Raw genomic sequence first — 22,785 nt, forward strand, 5'->3', positions numbered from 1 at the left:
CATGCAGTGAGCTATGTGACAGGAGAGGAACACTGAGCTTGGGGAATTCACCTCTTCTATATCAAGTAGTAAGTCAGACTTTTCTTTGTCCCAGAAGGAGGGGACATGAAGGTTGCTGGCTGCAAACACAAATGGCCTACAGAAAGAGCTGTCCGGGTCTTGCTTCTAAGCTCAAAAACCTCTACATCCTATTTTTCTCCAAAACATCTTGACAAGATGTCATGGAATACTTAAGTTCAACATTTCCAACCTTGAAGGCATCATCTCCTATACTTGCTGTTTTCCGGTTCACCAAGGTACTTGCTTGTCCTTACATTTACTCATCCACCAGGCCATCAGATTTTTTTAGTTCTACCTCTTAAGTAGCTCTTACACTTTGCACTCTACACACCACTGATGTGGTTTTGAACCCTTATCATGAAAAGTAAACAATAAACAGGCTATTTGCAGTAGACCCCAACTTGGCATCCCTGCCTCCAATTTCCTTTCCCTCCGAATGATTTTCCTAACATGCGGAATCACTCACGTAACTCCTCTGCTGAACAACCTTCAGTACTTAAGCTTTCCAAGTAAAATCCAGACTCCTTATCATCATCTACCTACTTTTCCAGCTTCATCTACCGACATTTCCCATAAGCTTTCTTACAGACCTTTTATAAAAGACTTGCTTGCTGACCCTGAGGGGGGGGGGGGGGCACACACTTCTTGACACTTTAGACTCAGTATCCTGAACACATTAGCATTACTTGGCATACAGTAGGCATATAATACACATATGCAGCATAAATATTCATTGGATGGCTGAACAGAAAACCGGGCTTAGCTGAAAATGCGACAGAGGTGTGACTTGGGAAATTATTTAGCCCCACATTCTCTCTGTATTCTTTGCCTCAACCAGTCATGATGAAGGAGCTCTTGTGACAAACATTGGATGACCATTTAGATTTGTAGGCACTAAGGGGAAACATGGAAAGAGGGGATAGAAGTTGCAAATATGCTGCTTTGTTTTTTGTTTTAATTAATTAATTTATATTTCATTTTATTTTCTTTTAATTCCAGAGTAGTCAGATTCAGTGTTGCATTGGTTTCAGGTGTCCAATATGGTATTTCAGCAGTTCCACACATCACGCAGTGCTCATCATGGCAGGTGTACTCCTTAATCCCCATCACCTATTTCCCATCCCTCCACCCACCTCCCCTCTGGTAACCATCAGTTTGTTCTGGTAACCATCAGTCTCTTTCTTGTTTTGCCTCTCTCTCTCTCTCTCTTTCCTTTGATCATTTGTTTTGCTTCTTGAATTCCACATATGAAAGAATCATATGATGTTTGTCTTCTTTGACTCATTTTGCTTAGATCCTCTGTATCGTCATCCATGTTGTTGCAAATGGCAAGATTTCATTCTTTTTATGGCTGAATAATATTCCACTGTATATATAGACCACCTCTTCTTTATCCATTCGTGAACTGATGGATAGCTTCCCTATCTCGGCTATTGTAAATAATGCTGCAATAGCCATAGGGCTGCACATATCCCTTGGAATTAGTGTTTTTTGTATTTTTGGGGGTAAATACCCAGTAGTGCAATTACTAGATCATAGGGTAGTTCCTTTTTAACTTTTGAGAAACCTCCGTATTATTTTCCACAGTGCCTTTACCAGTTTGCATTCCCACCAGCAGTGCAAGAGGGATCCTTTTTCTCCACACCCTCTCGAACACTTGTTTTTTGTGTTGTTAATGTTAGCCATTGTGACAGTTGTGAGGTGATAGGTCATTGTAGTTCTGATTTACATTTCCCTCATGATTAACGATATTGAACAACTTTTCTTGTGTCTGTTGGCCATCTAGATGTCTTCTCTAGAGAAATGTCTGTTCATTTCTTCTGCCCATTTTTTAATTGGATTATTTGTTTTTTGGGTGTTGAGTTGTGTAAGTTCTTTATATAGTTTGTATAATAACCCCTTACCAGATATGTCATTTAAAAATATCTTCTCCCATTCAGTAGGTTGTGTTTTAGTTTTGTTGTTTCCTTTTCTGTGCAGAAGCTTTTTATTTTGATGTAGTCCTGTTTATTTGTCCTTTTGTTTCCCTTGCCTCAGGAGACATCTAGAAAAATGTTGCTATGGCTGATGTCGGGGACATTACTACCTATGCTCTCATCTAAGATTTTTATGGTATCAGGTCTCCCATGTCTTTCATCCATTTTGAGTTTATTTTTGTGTATGGTGTAAGAAAGTGGTCCAGGTTCCTTCTTTTGCATATAGCTGACCAGTTTTCCCAGCACTTTTTCTTGAATAGACTTTTCCTGTTGGATATTTTTGCCTCCTTGATTAAATATTCACTAACTATATAATTGTGGGCTTATTTCTGGGCTATTCTATTCTATTCTATTCTATGGATCAATGTGTCTGTTTTTGTGCCAGAACCATACTTCTTTGATTACTGCAGCTTTGCAGTATATCTTGAAATCTGGGACTGTGATACCTCCAGTTTTGTTCTTCTTTTTCAAGGCTGCTATCGCTATTCAGGGTCTTTTGTGGTTCCATAGAAATTTTTTGGATTCTTTACTCTAGTTCTGTGAAAAACACTATTGCTATTTTAATAGAGATTGGATTAAATCTGTAGATTGCTTTGTATAGTAGGAACATTTTAACAGTATTTGTTCTTCCAACCCATGAGCATGTAATGCCTTTCCATTATTTTTTATCATCTTCAATTACTTTCATCAATATTTTATACTTTTCAGAGTACATACAGGTGTTTCATCTCCTTGGTAAAGTTTATTTGTAGGTATTTTATTCTTTTTTCACACAATTGTAAATGAGACTGTTTGCTTAATTTCTCTTTCTGCTGCTTCATTATTAGTGTATAGAAATGCAACATATTTCTGTATATTGATTTTATATCCTGCAATCTTGCTTATTTCATATATCGCTTCTGGTAGTTTTTTTTTTTAAGTCTTAGGATTTTCTTTATAAAGAATATTATGTAATCTGCAAATAGTGAAGGTTTTACTTCTTCCTTACCCATTTGGAGGCCTTTTATTTCTTTCTCTTATGTTTACTGTAGCTAGGACTTACAGTACTATGTTCAATAAAAGTAGTGAGAGTGGAGTGGACATTCTTTTCTTGTTCCTGACCTTAGGAGAAAAGCTCTCAGTTTTTCACCATTGAGTATGATGTTAGCTGTGGGTTCTTCATATATGTCCTTTACTACATTGAGGTATGTTCCCTCTAAACCTGCTCTTTTGAGGTTCCCTCTAAACCGGCTTTTATCATGAATGGATGTTGTACTTTGTTAAGTGCTTTTTCTGCATCTATTGAAAATGATAATATGGTTTTTATCCTTTCTCTTGGTTTTATATATCACATTGACTGATTTGTGAATATTGACCTACCCTTGCATGCCAGGAATAAATCCAATTGATCATGGTGAATGATTTTTTTTTTCATGGTAAATGATTTTTTTTAATGTATCATTGGATTCACATTTCTAATATTTTGTTGATGATTTTTGCATCTATGTTCACCATAGATACTGGCCTATAGTTTTCTTTTTTGTGCAGTCTTTATTTGGCTTTGGAATCAGGGTAATTCTTCTATCCTGGAATGAATTTGGAACCTTTCCTTCCTCATCTGGTTTTTGAAACAGTTTGATAAGAATAGGTATTAACTCTTCTTCAAATATTTGGTAGAACTCACCTGTGAAGCTGTCTAGTCCTGGACATTTGTCTCTGCGCCCCCTGGATCTGGATTTTTGTTTCCTTCCCCAGATTTGGGAAATTTTCAACTATCATTTCTTCAAATAAATTTTATGTTCCTTTTTATTTTTTTCTCCTTCTGGGATCCCTATATTGCAAATGTTATTATGCTTGATGGTGTCGCTGGGTTCCCCAAGTCCATTTTCATTTTTTATTTATTTTTTCCTCTCTTCTGTTCAGCTTGTTTTCCATTACTCTGTCCTCCAGGTCACTGATCCGTTCTTCTACTTCCCCTAATCTGTTTATTCTATCTAGTGTATTTTTAATTTCAGTTATTGAATTCTTCATCTCTGACTGGTTCTTTTTTATGCTTTCGATCTCTTTTTTAAGGGTCTCACTGAGGTCCTCCACTCTTTTCTCCAGTCCAGTGAATGCATTTGTGATCATTCCTTTAAATTCTCTATGAGGCACGTTACTGATCTCTGTTTTGTTTAGCCCCCTTGCTGTGACTTGTTTTGTTCTTTCATGTGGGACATATTCCTCTGCCCCCCTATTTTGTCTGACTGTGTCTCTTTCTGTGTGTTTGGAATGTCAGCTACGTCAGAAGACATCCTATAGTGCCACGAAGCGCGGTGTCCCTTCTCCACCAGAACCTGGAGCTTCGGGGGCGTCTCCTATGAATGTTGTGTGCACTCTGCTGTTGTGTCTCAGCTGCAGTGTGCCTCCGGTCCAGTCGTCTGCAATGGCTGCCTTTGCCTGTTGAGGGCAGGGTTTTGGTCCCTATGTTGTTAGTGGGCCATTCTGGGCTGCCCCGGGCTTGAGTTGAGTCAGACCAGGCATTTGCTAGAGATCCAGTAGCACCAAACTTGCAGGGTGCTTTCCTTGTGAAAGCTTCCTGAGAAGCTTTCATTGGTGGGTGAGGCCTGCGGCCATCCAGATGTCTGCCCCCAGCCCACTTCTGGGGCTGTGTAGTTGGACTGCTGTGTGTGGTTCTCTTCCACGCTCCTTGGGGCAAGAGTCACGTTGGAGCGGTGCTGGCCCCTGTTGCACGTGCTTGTGTCCTGCCAGGCTTGTGGCACGGCTTTGGATGGGCTCTGGCCAAGGGCGTATTGTAGGGGTACGTCTGCAGGATAATTTGGGGGCAGGGCACACGGTGTTAGCAAATGCACCCGTCTGCTGTGGACCTGCTTTTATAACACCCCCGCTGCAGGGCTGGTGGGGATGAGTCCACAGGATAGCGAGGGGCCAGGGCAGGGGGTGTAGGCAAGGTCCTGTTGGTCTGCTGCGGGATGTGACCTCCACCTGCCTGGATGGAGGCGGATCAACAGAAAACAGCAGGGGTGGGGCATGCACTATTAGCTAGGTTTTCGGGTCTGCTGTGGGAGCAGAGGCCCGGCTCAAGGGGGCGTGTCCACAGGAAAACAAGGGGTGGGGTGCACTGTTAGCAAGTTAGGTAGTGAGTTTGGCACACTGCTGGTTCCCACAACCATTGCTGCTGAGTGTCTATGTCTCTGGCAGGTCAATGGTACCCTCCAGCCCCATAGTTCCTGGAGAAGCCTCCCAGCAGTCCCTGCCCCTCCAGCACATGCTCTCAGATTAATAGACAAATCTCCCTCTCGTATACCCCAGGCTTTTTTCAAAGTGCTGCTTCTGTGTCGTATCTCTGCAGGGCTGTTTTTGTGCTCTTTTAGGGCATGGACTCAGTTTCCTCTTGCCTTGCTGGCTCACAGAGAGAGGAGCCCATTGATTTTTAAAGTTCCAGGAGTAAAGTCCTGCTAATCGTAAGAACTCATGAAATCATGCCCCTGTGGTTTTCAAAGCCAATGGATGGGGATTCGTCTTTCCTGTGCGGGTTCCCTGTGCCTGGGGTGCCTCGGGTGAGAGTCATTTGTCTCCCCACTCCATACCCACAGTGTCCCTCCCTCCCTCCTGCTTATAGCCTCGTGGGTCCATTTAGCTCCCAAACATGTCTCTCTACTTTCTAGCCTCTTTGGTGGGGCTTCCTCTCTGGTGGCATCAGTGGGATAAGGTGAGCTTACTCCACCATCTTCCCTGAAGGTGTTTCTATTTTTAATTTTCTGAGGAATCTCCATACTGTTTTCCACAGTGACGATGCCAATTTACATTTCTACCGGTGGTGCACAAGTGTTCCTCTTTCTTCACATCCTCACCAACACTTGTCGTTTCTTGTGTTCTTGATTTTAGTCATTCTCACAAGTGTGAGGTTATAGCTCATTGTGGTTTTGATTTGCATTTCCCTGGTGATTAGTGATAGTGAGCATTTTTTCATATGACTATTGGCCATCTATTTGCCTTCTTTGGAAGAATTGGCCATCTATAGGTCTTCTTTGGAAAAACGTCTATTCAGGTCCTCTGCCCATTTTTAAATAGGATTGTTTGGAGGGTTTTTGGTGTTGAGCTGTGTAAGTTCTTCATATATTTTGGATATTAAGCCTTTTTGGGATATATCATTTGCGAGTATCTTCTCCCATTGAGTAGGTTGCCTTTTTTGTTTTGTTGTTAGTTTCCTTCACTGTACCAGAGCTTTTTATTTTGATGCAGTCCCAATAGTTTATTTTTGCTTCTGTTTCACTTGCCATGGGAGACATATCTATAAAAAATGTTGCTAAGGCCAATGTTTGGGAATTTACTGCCCGTGTTTTCTTCTAGGATTTTTACATTTTAGGTTTCAGGTCTCATATTTAGGTCTTTAATCCATTTGAGTTTATTTTTGTGTACGGTGTTAGGAAGTGGTCCAGTGTTTTTTTTTTTCCCCCCTGCTGTATATTCATGCCTCCTTTGTCATAGATTAATTTACCATGTAAGTGTGGGTTTCTTTTGAGGCTGTCTATTCTGTGCCCTTGATTTATATATTTGTTTTTGTGCCGGTACCATATTGTTTCAAAAGCTGTAGTTTTGTAGTATCTCTTGAAATCTGGAATTCTAAGACCTCTAACTTTTTGTTTCTCAAGACTGCTCTGGCTATTCAAAGTCTTCTCTGATTCCATTCACATTTTATGAGTATTCTCGTTTTGTGAAAAATACTGTTGGTATTTTAATGGCGGGGGGGGGGCACTAAATCTGTAGAGTGCCCTGAGTAGTATGGACATTTAAAAATATTCTTCTAAAACCACATCTGTTTGTTTGTGTCATCTTTAGTTTCTCTCATCAGTGTTTTATAGAGTACAGGTCCTTCACTTTCTTGGATAAGTTTATTCCTAGGCATTTTATTCTTTTTGGCACAATTGTAAATGGAGTTATTTCTTGATTTCTCCTTGTGCTAGTTCATTATTAGTGTATAGAAACACTGCTGATTTCTGGGTATCACTTTTGTATCCTGCCACTTTACTGAATTCATTTATTACTTCTAGTAGTGTTTCGGTGGAGTCTTTAGGATTTGCTATATATAGTAGTAGGTCATCTGCAAACAGTTTAACTTCTTCTTTACCAATATGGATCCCTATTTCTTCACTGACTGCTATGGCTAGGACTTCCAGTATTATGTTGAATAAAAGTGGTCCAGTTCCAGATCTTAGAGGACAAGCTCTGTTTTTCCCCATCGAATATGATGTTAACTGTGGGTTTTTCATATATGGCCTTTATTATCTTGAGGTCTGTTCTCTCTACACCCACTGTGTTGAGAATTTTTATCAATCGTGGATGTTTAATTTTGTCAACTGCTTTTCTGCTTCTACTATGATCCTATGATTTTTTTTATCCTGTTTTGTTGATGTGATATATCATGTTAATTGATTTGTGACTACTGAACCATCCTTGCATCCCCAAAGTAAACCCCACTTGATTGTCGTGAATGATTCTTTTAATGTATTCTTGAATGTGGTTTGCTAATACTTTGTTGAGGATTTTGCATCAATGTCCATCAAGGATATTGGCCTGTAGTTTTCTGTTTTTTCTGGTGTATGTCTGATTTGGATACCAGGGCAATGTTGGCCTCATAGAATATAGTTGGAAGCTTTCCTTCCTCTTTTATTTTTGGAATAGTTTGACAAGAATATGTATTAACTCTTATTTAAATGTTTGGCAGAATTCATCTGTGAATCCTTCTGCTCCTAGACTTTTATTTTTTGGTAGTTTTTTTCATTCCTGATTCAATTTTGTTACTAGTGATCAGTCTGTTCAGATTTTCTATTTCTTCCTGATTCAGTCTTGAAAGATTATTATGTTTCTAGAAATTATCCATTTTTTCGAAGTTATCCAAGTTGTTGGCATGTAATTTTTCATAGTATTCTCTTATAAGCCTTTTGATTTCTGTGGCATCAGGTCTTCTCGCTCATCTCTGATTTCATTTATTTGGGTCCTTCTCTTTTTTTTCTTGATGAGTCTGGCTAAAGGTTTATCAATTTTGTTTATTTTCTCAAAAAAAAACAAAAACAAAAACAAACAACTCTCGGTTTCATTCAGTCAGTCAGTCTCTATGTTATTTATTTCCGCCCTGATCTTTTATCATTTCCTTCCCTCTACTCACCTTGGGCTTTGTTCTCTTTTCCAGTTTCCTTAGATGTAAGGTTAGATTGTTGATTTGAGCTTTTTTCTTGTTTCCTGAGGTCAGCCTGTGTCACTCGTTTCCCTCTTAGAACTGCTTTCACTGCATCCCCCAAATTTTGGACTGTTGTGCTTTAATTTTCATTTGTCTCCAATGTAAATTTTTATTTCTTCCCTGTTTGCTTTACTGACCCGTTGGTTGTTTAGTATCATGTTGTTTCATTTCCATGTGTTTGTTTTTTCCAGTGTCTTTCTTGTGATTTATTCCCAGTTTCATACCATCGTGGTCAGAAAAGATGCATAGTATGATTTTGACCTTCTTAAATTTGTTGAGACTTGCTTTGTGACCTCATGCGATCTATTCTGGGGAATGTTGCATGTGCACTTGAAAAGAATGTGTATTCTGTTGTTTTTGGATAGATGTTCTGTATATATCTGTTATGTCCATCTGGCCTTACGTGTCAAAGACACTGTATCTTTATTGATTTTCTGCCTGGATATCTATCCATTGATGTGAGTGGGGTGTTAAAGCCCCCTAACTATTGTATTACCATCACAGTCTCTCTTTATGTTCCTTAACATTTGTTTTATGTATTTAGGTGCTCCAGTGTCGGCTACATAGATATGTATAATTGTTTTATCGTCTTGTTGCAATGATCCTTTTATCATTAGGTAATGCCCTTCTCTGTCTCATTATAGTCTTTGTCTTAAAGTCTGTTTTGTCTTGATGCAAGCATTGCTGTCTCAGCTTTGTTCTGTCTTGTTTGGGTTTTGTTTTGTTTTGATTTGCATGGTAAATGTTTTTTTTCCATCGCCTTCACTTTCACGCTGTATGTCTTTAGGTCTGAGGTGAGTCTCTTGTAGGCGGTGTTTAGATGGTCTTGTGTTTCATTGTTGTTTTGTTTTTATCTTTTCTGCCACTCGCTCTGCTTTTATGGGAGCATTTAGGCCATTCTCATTTAATTGATAGGTATATATTTATTGCCACTATGTTAATTGTTTTCTAGTTGTCTTTTTCTTCTCTTGCTGTCTTTCTTCATGATTGATGAGTTTTTGTAGTCATATGTTTGGCTACTCTATTTTTTGTGTATGTATGATAGGTTTTGGGTTTATGGTTACCAGGAGGTTTATATATAATATCCTAAGTAAATAGCAGTCTATGTTAATTTAATGGTCATTTAAGTTCAGACATATTCTTAAAAGAAGAAAAAAAATTCTTTTCTCCCCTTCTCTTCCCTTTTTACTCCCTTCTCCATGTTTTATGTATATTCTATTATATTTTGTATCTTTTTATTCATATTTTATTACAGCTCATGTGGCCATTTCTTTTCCACTTAAAGAAGTCCCTTTAACATTTCTTCTATGGCTGGTTTAGTGGTGATAAACTCCTTTATCTTTTGTTTGGGAAACACTTTTCCCTTCCTTCAAATTTGAATCATAACCTTGCCAGGTAAAGTATTCTCCACTGTAGGTTTTTTCCCTTCAGCACTTTGATTATATCATGGCACTCCATGCTGGCTTGCAAAGTTCCTGCTGAAAAAATCAGCTGACAGTATTTTAATTTTTTTCAATGTTTATTTTTGAGAGAGAGAGAGAGAGAGACTGAGTATGCGTGAGGGAGGGGCAGAGACAGAGGGAGGCACAGAATCAGAAGCAGGCTCCAGGCTCTGAGCTGTCAGCACAGACCCCAACACAAGGCTCGAACCCACACACCATGAGACCATGATCTGAAGTTGGACACTTACCCAACTGAGCTACCCAGGCGCCCCCAGCTGACAATCTCATAAGACTTTATAGGGCTTTATTTCCTTTCTAGGAAATTTTTTGCTTCTCTCTTGCTTTTAAAATTCTCTTTATCTTTAGCCTTTGACATTTTAATCATTATGTGTCATGGTGTGGACCTCCTTGAGTTCATCTTGTTTGAAATGTCCCGTGCTTCTTGGACCTAGATGTCTGTTTCCTTCCCGAGGTTAGGGAAGTTTTCAGCTATTATTTCTTCATATAAATTTTCTACCCCTTTCTCTGTCTCCTTCAGGGACCCCAATAATGCAAATGTTTGTTTGCTGAGTGTTGTCCAAAAGATCCCTTAACCTGCCTTCATTTTTTTAATTCGTTTCTGTTTTGCTTTTCAGCTTGTGTGCATTCCAGTACCCTACCTCCCAGATCGCTGACATATTCTTCCCGCATCTGATAATCTACCATTGATTCCCTCTACTGTGGTTTTTATTTTAGTGATTGTATTCAATCCTGATTGGTTGTTTTTTACGTTTTCTATCTCATTATTAAAGGCCCCACTGAATTCTTGCACTCTTCTCGCCAGCCCAGTGAGCATTTTTATGATCATTACTTTAAAGTCTTTATCAGGCATATTGCCTGTCTCCATTTCATGTAGTTCTTTTTCTGAGGGTTTGTCTTGTTCTTTATTTTGGAGCATATTCCTCTGTCTCCCTGTTTTGCTTAACATTCTGTGTTTGTTTCTGTGGATTAGGTGTAACAGTTACTTCTCCTAAACCTGAAGGAATTATCCTGTATATGGTCATCCTCCAGGTAGATGGTATGTGCTTGGCGATCTCTGCTGGCTGGCTTGAGCTGTGACGGGCATGGGCTGGGGACCCCAGGGCTTTCCACACAGAGAGTGTCATGTCTGGACAGCTGAAGCGGATGCGGGCCAGGGTATCCTAGGATTCTGTGCGCTGAGGGCACCTGGCAAGACAGCTGAAATGGGTGTGACCCGGGAAGTCCAGGGCACCCTGTGCAAGGGGTGCCCTAGCAGCGTGGCTGGAGCTAAGGCAGTGTGGGTGCCGGGAGTTCCCAGAGTTTTCTGCACAGAGCCTTCCTTGACAGTGTAGCTGGAACTAAAGTGGGTGCAAACCAGGGGGACCTGGGGCTCGAAGCCCAGGGGGCATGTTGGCAGGATGGCTGAAGCTGAAGTGGATGTAAACCGGGATGTTTCGGGACTCTCGGCAGAGGATGCCCCGAAGGAGGGGATGGCGTTGAGGTGGGGTACAGGCCAGGAGGTTCTGGGGTGTTCTGTGCAGAGAGTGCCCTGGCAGGACAGCTTTCATAAATTTGGTGCGATCTGAGGTGTCTCTGGGTACTCCATGCAGGGGGTTCCCTGGTCGGGCAACCAAAGCCAAGGCCAATGTGGGCAAAGGAGTGTTGGGGTGCTCTGCACAGGGGGCGCCCTGATGGGATGACTGGAACTGATGCAGGCACGGACTGGGGTTTGGGGCACCCTGGCAGGGCAACTGGATCTCAAGCACATGTCAGCCAAAACATTCTGGAGTGCTCTACACGGGGGGTGCCCTAGCCAGCCATCTGAAGCCAAAGCGGTGTGGGCCTTGAGCATTCTGGGGGGCCTTGTGACTGTGATCTTAGCACGAAGGCTGGAGCTGTAGTGAGTGCTAACTAAGGATATCCCAGTGTGCACGCCCTGTGGCCGCCTTGGTGGGCTGGCTGGTAGGGGTGTGGGCTAGGGGTCCAGGGCTCACTGAGGCAGCAGGCCAGGACATCACTCTGTGCTTTCAAAGTGTGTGGGAGGGGTAGTGAGCGGAGACTGTGTATCAGCCCCTCCCACCCGGAGAGCCCTCCCACAGCTACCCCTACCATTAGCAGAATTCTAGAGCGGGCTGTTTTTCATGCCAGCTACTCTTTTAAACTACGGCTTTGTGTGTGTGTGTGTGTGTGTGTGCGTGCGCCCAAGTGCATCCAGGGCTGATGTTTGTCTGGAGGACCTGAGGGTACAGACCTACCTCTGGTCTATGCATAAACCGTGTTGTTCTCCGGTCCCTGTGACCCAGAGAGTGTCCCCACAGCTCTTCCGCCATTTGGTGGAGCTCGAAGGGCTGGCTCTTAGGGATGCTGGTCACTCTTTTTTAAAAAATCTTTTTTTAGGTTTATTTTGAGAGACAGATGGCATGAGTGGGGCAGAGAGAGTGGGAGAGAAAATTCCAAGCAGGCTCCACACTGACACAGCGCAGAGCCCCACATGGGGCTTGAACTTCCAAACTGTGAGATCATGACCTAAGCTGAAATCAAGAGTCGGACGCTAACGGACTGAGCTAGCTCGGCGCTCTTTTAAACCATGGCTTTTTTTTTTCCTCTGTGTCCAAGGACAGAGGAGTTCCAGGTCCCCAGTCCTGTCCCTCCCCAATGCTGTTCACCGCTTCAGAGGTGGGGGTTCCCTTCCTTACCCTGTCCCCATCACTTTTGCTCTCTTGCCATTCTGTCTTTTGTTGTGCAGAAGCCCATGCCGGAGGCCGGCTTGGGCTCCAGGGCACTTGGTCATTAGTACCGCTTTTGAGTGGCCACGGGTTGGTCCGCTTCCCCAGTGATGTTGTGGCCCCAAGGCTCTCAGTAGGCTTAGACACCCCTCGCTCTATCATGGAAATGATAGTTCCCCTTTAGCGGGTTCTTGACACCCAAGTTATTACAACATCCAGGCACTTCTTGGAGCCTGCCTGATCGGTTTCATTCGGTCCTGTACTCTTCCCAGAACAGTTCTTCTCCCTGCCGGAGGAGTCAAAAGAACAGCACCCTATGTACCCTGGGCAGAACCCACAGTGATGGGGTGCCTCCTGCATTGCTGTTGAAGCCTTGCAGAGAGGCGTGTCCCCTCTAGAGTCACTGGCGGCGACCATGTAGGAGAACACCGTTTGTGGTTAGCAGAGCACGTGCTGCCGTTCGGTCTCAAAGATATTTCCCAGGACTCCTCTTTCCATCCTCATAGACACGACCCTAAGTCATCATCAAAGCAACAATCAGTGGTAGGCGGTTATCGGCGCCTTGGAGAATCTGCTGGGACTTGCTCGACATGCCCTCCAGCTTTGAATAGGGCACAAAGGCCTAACAGCACCCTAGAGTGGTCTCAGCGTGTTCTGCCCTTGCCATCCCTTGCTGCCTCCTGATGTACTGCCTGCCCCTGGGGTCCAGTTCCCTTCCTAAACCTGGATCCTCACCTGTGTGATGGCTCCAGGACCCCACTCAGTTTTGTCAGTTAACGTGGGCCTGTTGTCTGCTAAACGCTCCCCAGTAATTTCATTTGGCCTCCGGGTACCATCCAGGCTGTGAACAGATAAGCCTCTCCTACAGATACTGTTTCCGCTAATCCCCGAGGTTCATTATTTGTATTGTTCTTAAATGCTGCAGTCATCATCCTCGGTAACGTCTTTCCGTCTCTTTCCTCCAAAACCTCTTCTAGCCCTTAAAACGCAGCCATGTTGTTTCCTCGCAAAGGGTATCCCTACATCTTTCCTGGAACTCCTCTTCTGATCTCATCTACGTCAGCCTTTAGGTTTAGTCTGTTTGAACATTCTGGACTATGTTTCTACCGGCGCTGATTCCCAAGATCCCTTTTGGGAAGTATAAGGACATCTTTCATCTCTAGTGGTGCAGCTGGCTCCAGCCTTGCCTGGGACCATACTGACCCCTGTCCTTATGGGCACCCTCCCGCTGTCAGCCTCAGTCCTCAGGTACCCTCTAGCCAACCAGCATTTTCCTTCTGATCAATCCACCACCCCGCTGTGATTCCCTCGATTCTTTGCCTTACTCATCTTCAGCAGGTAAGTGGGACCTTTAGAGGAGCCTCCAAAGTGTTCACCAAATTGCAATTTCTTAGAGCCTTTTTTTTCCCTGCCAATTGCTATAATTACGCCCGATTCCCAAAGCAATAGCTCGTAGGGTAAATTCAGCTCCCAGATCTTTTGTGATTAATATACACTGAGGTTTGTTATTTTTTTCTTCTTTTTCTTTTATTTGAATGCCTTCAGACAGGGTTTATGCTCTTTACAGGTTCAACATGCTCCCAACTATTTCCCTATTCTTTTATCTGGCTAATTTTGTCAAGTTGTATTGACTAGATCAGCGTCTATCCCTGTAACCAGTTCCTGTCCCGGTACCACCTGCCAAACCTTTTGCCCAGACCTTCTAAGTCCTCCTTTGTCCCTCCCTACTAACCTCTGTCCTTCTGGCAGATTTCTCATCATCTAATAGAGACAGTATCCTTAACTCTCTGCCCAATATGCCCATCCTTCTTTGGGACCTATCTTTCAGTGAGAAATGTCCCTCCAAGCCTCGGCTACCCTAATGATTCTATCCCATATATGTAGGTCTCTGATCGTTGCATTTGATTTTCTATTAAATCGTTCCCCATTTTGAATCCTAATATCAGGTCCGGGAGAATAGGAGTTAAATGTTTTTCTCTGTTTCTCAACAGAAAAGACCACAGAAAGAACTAAAAATAGTTCAACTTCAATGTTCCACATGTTACTGGTTTGTGGTATAATTCTTCATTTTTAGTTTCCGAAGAAAAGAATTTATCTACCTTTTGCAGTTGTGTATAAGGACATCTACTTATTCAACTTAAACACTTCTAATAACAATCCTATCTCACCTTCCCAATAGGCCCTATTTCTCTACACACACATACAAGTTACTAGCATAGTATTATAAATCAGTTCGTACATGCTTTGGGGGAAGTTTTTTTATATTTGAAATAAAAGCATGTTTAAGTGGCTACAATAAAATAGTTTTTGTTAACAGAGATTAATCAAAACATGGACAGAAACCTGAGATAACTTATGCCAAATTTGCTACTTTTGCATAGTTACTTGGTCTTCTGGGAGCAGCGGCGAGGAGCCTAAGTTTTAGTACTACTTTTTTATTGTTGAGCACATAGATCAATTACTTATAAGAGTTGATGTTCAGTTATAAATGGAAGTGATGACCTTTTTTTTATAGAGTTGAAAAGACCAGGTGGCTCACTGAAATGCACAAAATCTACATGAACACCTCTGTGGTTTTTGTTTAACTTCATAGGAAATCAACGTGTTGACAGTCGCATTGGTCAACCAAGACCGAGAGAACAATATGGAAAAAAGAAGCCAAGGCTTAAAATCAGAGAAAGAAGCTTTGCTAATCGGTAAGGACGTTATGTTTTCCTCATCTGCTGTCTTAAATAATATTAAAGGAATTCACCTCCAAGTTGTTAACAATGCAGACAGCTCTGCCCTCTGGCCAGAGGTAAGATTAACTTTGTCAAGATTATATTATACTTACATTTCAAATTAGGGATGCATAAACCAAGGTGGGGAGGTTTGCTCTTCTGTAACCACGTGTGTTCGTCAGCTGTACAACATAAAACCGAGTACAAGAAGACAGATTATTTTGCATCCCACGTTTTACAAATCTGAATTCCAAAATATGGACGCATCACTTCCAACAGGAGGCCAGGGGTGTCCAAAAGTTCCAAATCAAGCCAGACCCCCAGGCTCAAGAGGCTGCATCCTGAGGTCAGCCCTGTAATGCTGATGATATGGGGGCCTTGAGACTACATCTAAGTTGGCTTTTTTTTTTTGGTCTGGACCAGAGACAAAGCTCTGAATGTTTTCTTTTTGAGAGTCCTCATGAGCAGATCCAAAAATAGTATTTACTCTCCCAAGGAAGAGTTCTTGATGAGGATATGTTGGTGACGGGCCTGGGACCCTACTTTAGAAGCTGGTCTGTTTCAGGCCTGTCTCCAGAGTCCCCATTCTGCAGAAGGAGAAGCTGTCCCCCTCACTCTGTAATGCACAGCACTAATTCAAACTGCGCCTTGGCACTGACCCTGGTGTGGGGTTCCAAGTTGAAACTGGCTCTTCCTTGGCATAGTTAAGGGTGAGGAATGAGACTGTTGTACATGTGAGACAAATTGTTCTCCTATAGTTCATATTCTGGCAAAAGGAACACCTGGTTGCATTTTCTAGATAATGCACGCACTCACCTCAAAATGACAGGTACGCCAGGGCCTGTAGAAGCTGGCACAGGAGGAATTAAATTCAAGATAGTCCAAACTTCATCCATCATATATGGATTTTTCAACTACAGGGTTATTGAATATGACATCAACTTCGAGATACTCTAAGGAAAACCAATTATTTTTTTTCTCTCTGATGATATACAGCTGCAATAACATGCCATGCACAAGTTTCATAAGACATGCTGATGTGTTATCAGTGCCAGGAACCCAAAATGAACCCATATGTAGTTGGCGACTGGATTTTTCTTCTATTGGAAAATGTGTCAAACTCCGACAACTGTTTCTCTTCCACTCCGTATGACAAAGTTGTGATCTCCCCCCACGAATTCAGGGCATGAACAGAGCACATGGTGATCAGCAGTAAATGTTCCCTTTTAAGTCAGAATAATCCAGAGCACTTGAAATTTTAAAAAATGGGAATAAGTCTCTGTTGTTTTTTTTTTTTAATTTCCTGCCTCTCACTAAAGATTGCTTCTCCTCATGTGTTTTACTTGCAGAACAGAGTTCATTTACAATGTCTCTTAAATAGTTACTACACAAACAAACACACATTTTTTTTTCAATCAGCTACCTCAAAATTTAAAAAGGATATGCTTTGCACACCATAGGTTAATAGGAGTAGATGAGAGGTTACACTTAGAACATCTTAACTCTGCTGATGTCTTCAGTATTAGGGGAAAAAAGTTGTTTTGGGGCGCCTGGGTGGCTCAGTCAGAGTGCCCGACCCTTGGTTTCGGTTCAGGTCACCATGATCTCCTGGTTCATAGGTTCGAGCCCCAAGTCAGGCTCCGTGCTGATGGTGTGGAGCCTGCTTGGGATTCTCTCTCCCTCCCTCTCTCTCTCTGCTCCTCCCTCAAAACAAATAATTAAAACAATTTCCAAAAATTGTTTTAATTGGTAAATTCGAGTGTATTAGAAAAAATTTAGTAAGTCAGAATCTTCAATTACCAGTAGGCAGAACCCACTGTAAATTTTCTAGGATTTTTCTGCTCACTTCTGGTCTTTTGAATTGGTTTACGTGTATTAACAACTGACACTCATTTTGAATCAATATATGAGAGTGTTTAGTTAGAAAGAAGGCCAAAGCCAAGTTTTTGATTAAAATAAAGTTAGGAGGTGGGTTTTCCCCCCTTCATTTCTCCATTACCTCTCCTCCTCGACATTTTATTTTACTTAATGAAAGTTTTAATACAGCTGTGATTTCCTGCCCAAACCTTCCCCCCAAATACTTACTTTTGTAGTCAGAGAGAGAGTAATTGTCCAGAAGAATGCCAAGGTAGAAACGAGTCTCCAAGACTGGCAGAATGGATCCTGCTGAAGGACATAGCTGCCTCTTGCCATTAATCGTGCCTCTCTGCTAAGTGAGTTTGGCCATTCACACTTTGTAGAAACTCAAATGCTGGGGTCACAAATACCGCTCTTGCAACTTCTGGAATCTAGAGAAGGGCTGTGACAGGGACGGAATAGGGGTCCAAAACTGCTTTGGACAAAGCTAGATAGAGGAAAGAGTTTCTGGTGCTGGAGCTACTCTTTTCTGAGGAATACTTATAGGTAGAATGATTCCCAGAGTCCTCCAGACTTCTGATATATCTGGAAAGGTTAGGAATACTCTTTGCAGTATCGTTGGAATCTTCTCTTGGAATAATTAAACCCACATAGAGGGTACAGTGGGCCTGTTCTGATCTAGCCTAGAAGGCCCAGGAGCACAGCAAAAAATCTCCCTTGATTTGGAAATACTTATTAGCAAAAGCCTCATCACATCTGGGTACCTGTAGTATATGCTATGTGCAAATATATTCAGATAACACCCTCTTGGGACACACAGATATTATATAAAAATGCACGGTGGCACAAATCTTGATTTCCTGGAAGGGAAAGGGGGGGAGTGAGAAATACACTTGTCAGATAGATTCCATATACAGAGAACATAAAACTGAGGCTAGAACTTCCTAAACAACAAGCAATCCTGACTGTCTGTAATTACTTGTGACGCTCATCTATCTGGGCAAAAGTACGCATCCCTTCCACGCATTCTCATGGCCTGTTCATAATTGGAGTCTTTAAGACATGGAAGGTACGGATACGTAACAGAAGGTCAGTGGGATTTCACTGATGATATTACTTGGCGCCGTGCCTGTCCCTTGAGAGTTCCATCATTCTGCTCAACTTTCTGCTTGACAAGTAATGGGGATCGAGAGCTGTGTTCCAACTCTGCTAAAACAGATGGGCCCTTGGAAAGCACCTTATTCTTGTGACGTCTGGATTATTTATCTTATAATCAATGCTCGTAAAGACAGGTTAACATATCATTGGACCTAAAAGAATTACATTTGTATGGTGGGGGGGGGGGGTAAAGGAGGGTACTAGTTTACAGCTCACAGCTCTATGGTAACGGAACATTAGGTCGGCCTGACGTAGCCTAGTATCTATGCCAGAACTGCTAGTTCACTTCACATATGGCCTACACACTGGGTTTGGCATGCACTCATTAACCACCGTTAATGAAGAATGGGTCAAGAAAATTTTTATAGATAGGCAAAGAGCCCTTGAGGAGATGCTAACAGTGTACCTCTGGGTCTGTATCACTCGATCTTCTCTTTCTTTTTAAGTAATTCGAACACAGTAGATGTCCAGTCCTAGGAGCCCTGATTGACACCCTCCCAATGCTAGTCATCACTGTAAGTCCCATCCAGGTATGGTCAGAACCTTCTCAACAGCTCTGTTCATAAAGTATCTGTTCTGCACAACTCCCCCCCGACTCCTGAGAACCGTCCCCAAATTCTTAGTGGTAAGGCACACGTCTTTCCAGATCATCCTGACTCCGCTACAAATCAGGACGTACATAGTACAGATGGCCAGGATGCTGCTTTCCATCACCCCCCCCACCCCCAACGCCCCATTTCTATCGCTGTCACCATTTCACACATCTGCGCACAGCCTGTCTATATCAGAATTGGAATGCTCCCCTAAATACATGAGTATTAGGAAGCAGATGAATGGACTAGAGAGAAATACACGTAAAGAAGGTTAAATGGTGATGTTTTGGTGTTTTCAGTGACTGGAATTGAGGCTATATTTAGGCCACACCTGAGAAAAGTAATCTGGGAAGTGCGTGCTTCTCTGGAAGCTACTGACCATAAAGAATGAGTCATTGACCTAAATCTTGTTTCTGAGACACAAATGTCCATATCAATAAATCAACAAACATTTGTCAAGAGCCTACTATAAAAATTACCAGCCTTCCTTGTGGAAAAGAATCATCTCGGCAGCCTGTTTAAAAGGCACAGTCTCTGGCCCCACACACAGGGACTCTGTTCATTAGAAAACTAACATCCGAGGTGATACTGAAACAGGCACTTGGGGGACCACGTTTGAAGAACTACCAGCCTGCCATCTGCCCAAACCTGTGTTCGCTGATGGTGGTGATAAGATGATCTCTTCCCTCAGCTCATAGACTAGTGAGAAAGCAGTGAATGGCAATGAAATATGCTTTGGACTAAAATCAGAAGCACAGAGAAAGGGCTACTTATGCCTTCTCGGAAGAAAGGACAGTTGAACGAGTCCTAAAGGGATGCATAGACTCTCTGTGGTCAAATGAGGGAGTTGTCAAGGCCATTTCAGACACAAGGAACAACTGATACAGTCTCAGGAGTTTAGTTAAAGTAAGACCAACAGACATTTTTTTTTTTTCTTTACATTAAATAAACTAACCGTACAAGATCAGGTACGGTACTCACCAGAAAAGTGGAACAAACTGCTCTTTGGAAAATTAAAGCTTTTCAGCCTTCCGAGGCACAGAGAAGCTTCGGACCAAATCACAGTGTGGGATCACTCTCCTACCACTTGCTCACAGTGGAATCTCCCCGATTCCCACAATGCTTTATCACGCTGCAGCTGCTCAGGATAACCACAGGCTCGGGGCTTAGTGGGAAACCCAGATTTCACAGGGCATCCTCCCTGCTGCCTCTCCAGCCCGGTGTCCCTGAAGCCTTATGGGCTGCAAAATGAAGCAAGAATATTTCCGGCTGGCTTACGGTCAGGCCTCTGCCGGTTTCCGGCATGATATAAGTGTCTCTGGAGAGATAGCTGTTCCTCGGCAGAGCTTACATTCCTAGAAATCCCTGGGATGCCCCCTCCCCCAGTAAGCTGATAGGTCTCAGGGTTTTCTGAAGTTTCCCAGGAGACTGTCAGCTAGTGTGCATGTAGGGAAAGCTAATCTCAGCCAGAACTTTCTAAGCTGACACAGAGTTTGGAGTGAAACTCCAAGCAGCCTGAGGAAGGGGAGAATGTTCTGGTAGGATGCCATTTCTCATTCACCTCAAGGAGAATGCACTGGGAAGGAGCATCCTGAGTATTTGTGGACGGAGGCATGATTCACTGGGCAAATCATCCACTGTGGGTCTAATTCTTCATGTCGTATCAAGTTAGGAGGTCTGATTAGATGGTCTTTCTCAACTCAATAGTCTGTAATCTATGAGGACGATTACGAAAGGGGCACTGCCCTTTAGGCAGTGATCGTATTTGTAAGCAGATGCTGATAACATCCGCATAGTAACTTGAACTCTCCTACCTCATACCTTTAGAACAAAAAAAGAAGGGAGACTTGTCTTCACTCCAACAGCCCGTGTCCCTGCTCCCTATCTAAGCATGACTTTTCCAAAGTCCCATCTATACTAACAGCCCCCATTTCCTTTCCTCCCCTCCCCTCCGGCCCACTCGGGTATAACTTGCACCCTCACCCTGAAGTGGTTTCGTCAGCGTGACGAGAGAACTTCATGCTGCCAATTTCTCAACTCCCTCCACTTGTCATCTGCACTTTAGACAGCTGACTAGCCACATCTTGTGAGTAGAAGTTCCTTCTCTTAGCTATCGTGACGCCATTTTTTCTTACTGATCACTCCCTCCCAGATTCCTTTGGTGAGTTTTCCTCAGCTTAACCTCTAAATCTGGGGCTTCTTCAGAGTTCAGTCAAGAAGTGCTTGGGTTTCAAATCCCTGTTTGTTGCCACTGATTCACACATGTATACCATCTCCAGAAAGCATTTGGGATCTCCACGTAGATGCTAGTGGACATCTCAAATCTAGTGAGGCCAAAACAGAACTCTGGACTCCGCCCTTTCCTCTGCCCTCGTATGCTCCTCCCCTAGTACTCCCGTCTGAGAAAATGGTACCACCAGGCTCAAGCCAAATCGAGGACTCCTCCTCCCAAGACTATGCCACTCACGTGTCGCCCTTCAGCTCTCCTTCACTGCTCTTTGGCCCAAATCACTACTTACCACTTCGGGTCTTGTGCAGACACTTCTAAATGGCCTCTCAATTCCCTTTTCATCTATTCACCAGACAGAAGCTTGAAGGAAGTTTTAAAAATGCAATTCAGATCATATCATGCCCCTACTTGGAACTCTTCTGTTGGTTTCCTGCTATATTTAGAATTTAAGCCAAAACACATCACACTCATTCAAGGCCTTCCATGATCTGGCTCCCCACCTCCCTCTAAATGCCTGCTGTACCACTCTCAGGCCAAGTTTGTTCCTGCCAGCTGCCAGCTCATTTCCACCTCAGGTCTTTTGCACATTCTGGAAAAATCTTTCCCCAGGCTGTCTGTGGCTGGCTCCTTCTCATCTGACCCAGGAGACTTTACCTTCACTCAACTTCCCGGGATAGAGTAACACTCCACCAAGCTTGAACCTGTTGTGCTTTCTTCACTATGTTTACCACTATCTGAAAATATTCCCTTTATTTTTAATCTTTGTGTTTATCCTGTGTTACTTACCTAGAATGTAAATTCCCCAAGAGCAGGAAGCTTGTCTGTCTTGTGCAGTGCAGTGTCCCTGGCACCTAATTGCTGGTAAGGAAATGTTTAAGAATGAATGAACGAAGCAGTAAAAATCTAGCACTATTTGGCTAATTTAAATGCTGCTTCCTTAGTCTTAGTGAGGTCTAAAAATGGGAAAAAACTCGATGATTTTCATGGAGAAAGCTCAAAACGCTTTCATGAGCCTGTTTAAATGGCCTTCCTCATGAGGGGCTTGCCACCGGTTGTACTGAGCTGGTTTGTATGTCCTTCTAGAGTCATTTTTAAGGCCCTGGGACGTGCAGAAAGTTTGAGTTCTGACAGCCTCCTCCACTCCTTTTTTATTTTCTTAAATTAGCTACTTACAGTTGTATTTTCCTGGTTGGAAAACCCATCTTTAAATATGGAGACTTCTGCTTCTCCATGGAAACAGCCAAGACCAACAGTTGCGTCTATCCCTTTGGAGATCCACCAGTTCATCAATGGCTAAGTTCTCCACCCTCTGTTGTTAGTGTTTCTTTTTACCAAGCCTTTAGATGCCTCCCAGAGGACCATAAAACAGTCTCCATCTTCTGGGTTGGTAGCATTTTTCATTAGATCATGAGTTGTATCTATCTGTTTTTCCATTCTCAGGAAATATTCCAGTTCTTTTAAAGGAACGACAAAGAGGCTTTAGTTGATTATTCAGGAAGCCCCACCTCACCCCGCCCAATGAATCCAATCCAAAACCAGGGCCTAGAAACTACATTTTCTCAGCATGACTAATGCGCCTGTGATGATACTGTGATGGGCAGCGGTAAGGGTGGGAGTAAGGAACAGGAGGATATGACTAATGTTTCCCATTTCTGCTGTATCTCTAGCAATACTGAAAAGCTTAGTTGCCATCCATGTGAAAAGCTTGGGAAGCTTTTATTTAACTACCTATTTTGGCCCCAAATGAATCTAGTGGCAACAGTTCTACTTTTATAAAGAAAAGCTAATGGCTTATTAATATCA

At 42.7% G+C, this 22,785-nt stretch overlaps 1 protein-coding gene across 2 annotated transcripts in view; it reads left to right on the forward strand.

Moving 5' to 3' along the window:
* ENOX1 (ecto-NOX disulfide-thiol exchanger 1) overlaps positions 1–22,785 on the forward strand; it is a 271,832-nt gene that overhangs the window by 233,629 nt on the left and 15,418 nt on the right. For both annotated transcript variants that reach the window (XM_042924563.1, XM_042924649.1), the window contains one exon: positions 15,018–15,120. In XM_042924563.1, the coding sequence (XP_042780497.1) occupies positions 15,018–15,120 (103 nt within the window). The remainder of the gene's footprint in view (positions 1–15,017; positions 15,121–22,785) is intronic.

This window comes from Panthera leo, chromosome A1, assembly GCF_018350215.1.
Source record: "Panthera leo isolate Ple1 chromosome A1, P.leo_Ple1_pat1.1, whole genome shotgun sequence".
NCBI classification, from domain to species: domain Eukaryota; kingdom Metazoa; phylum Chordata; class Mammalia; order Carnivora; family Felidae; genus Panthera; species Panthera leo.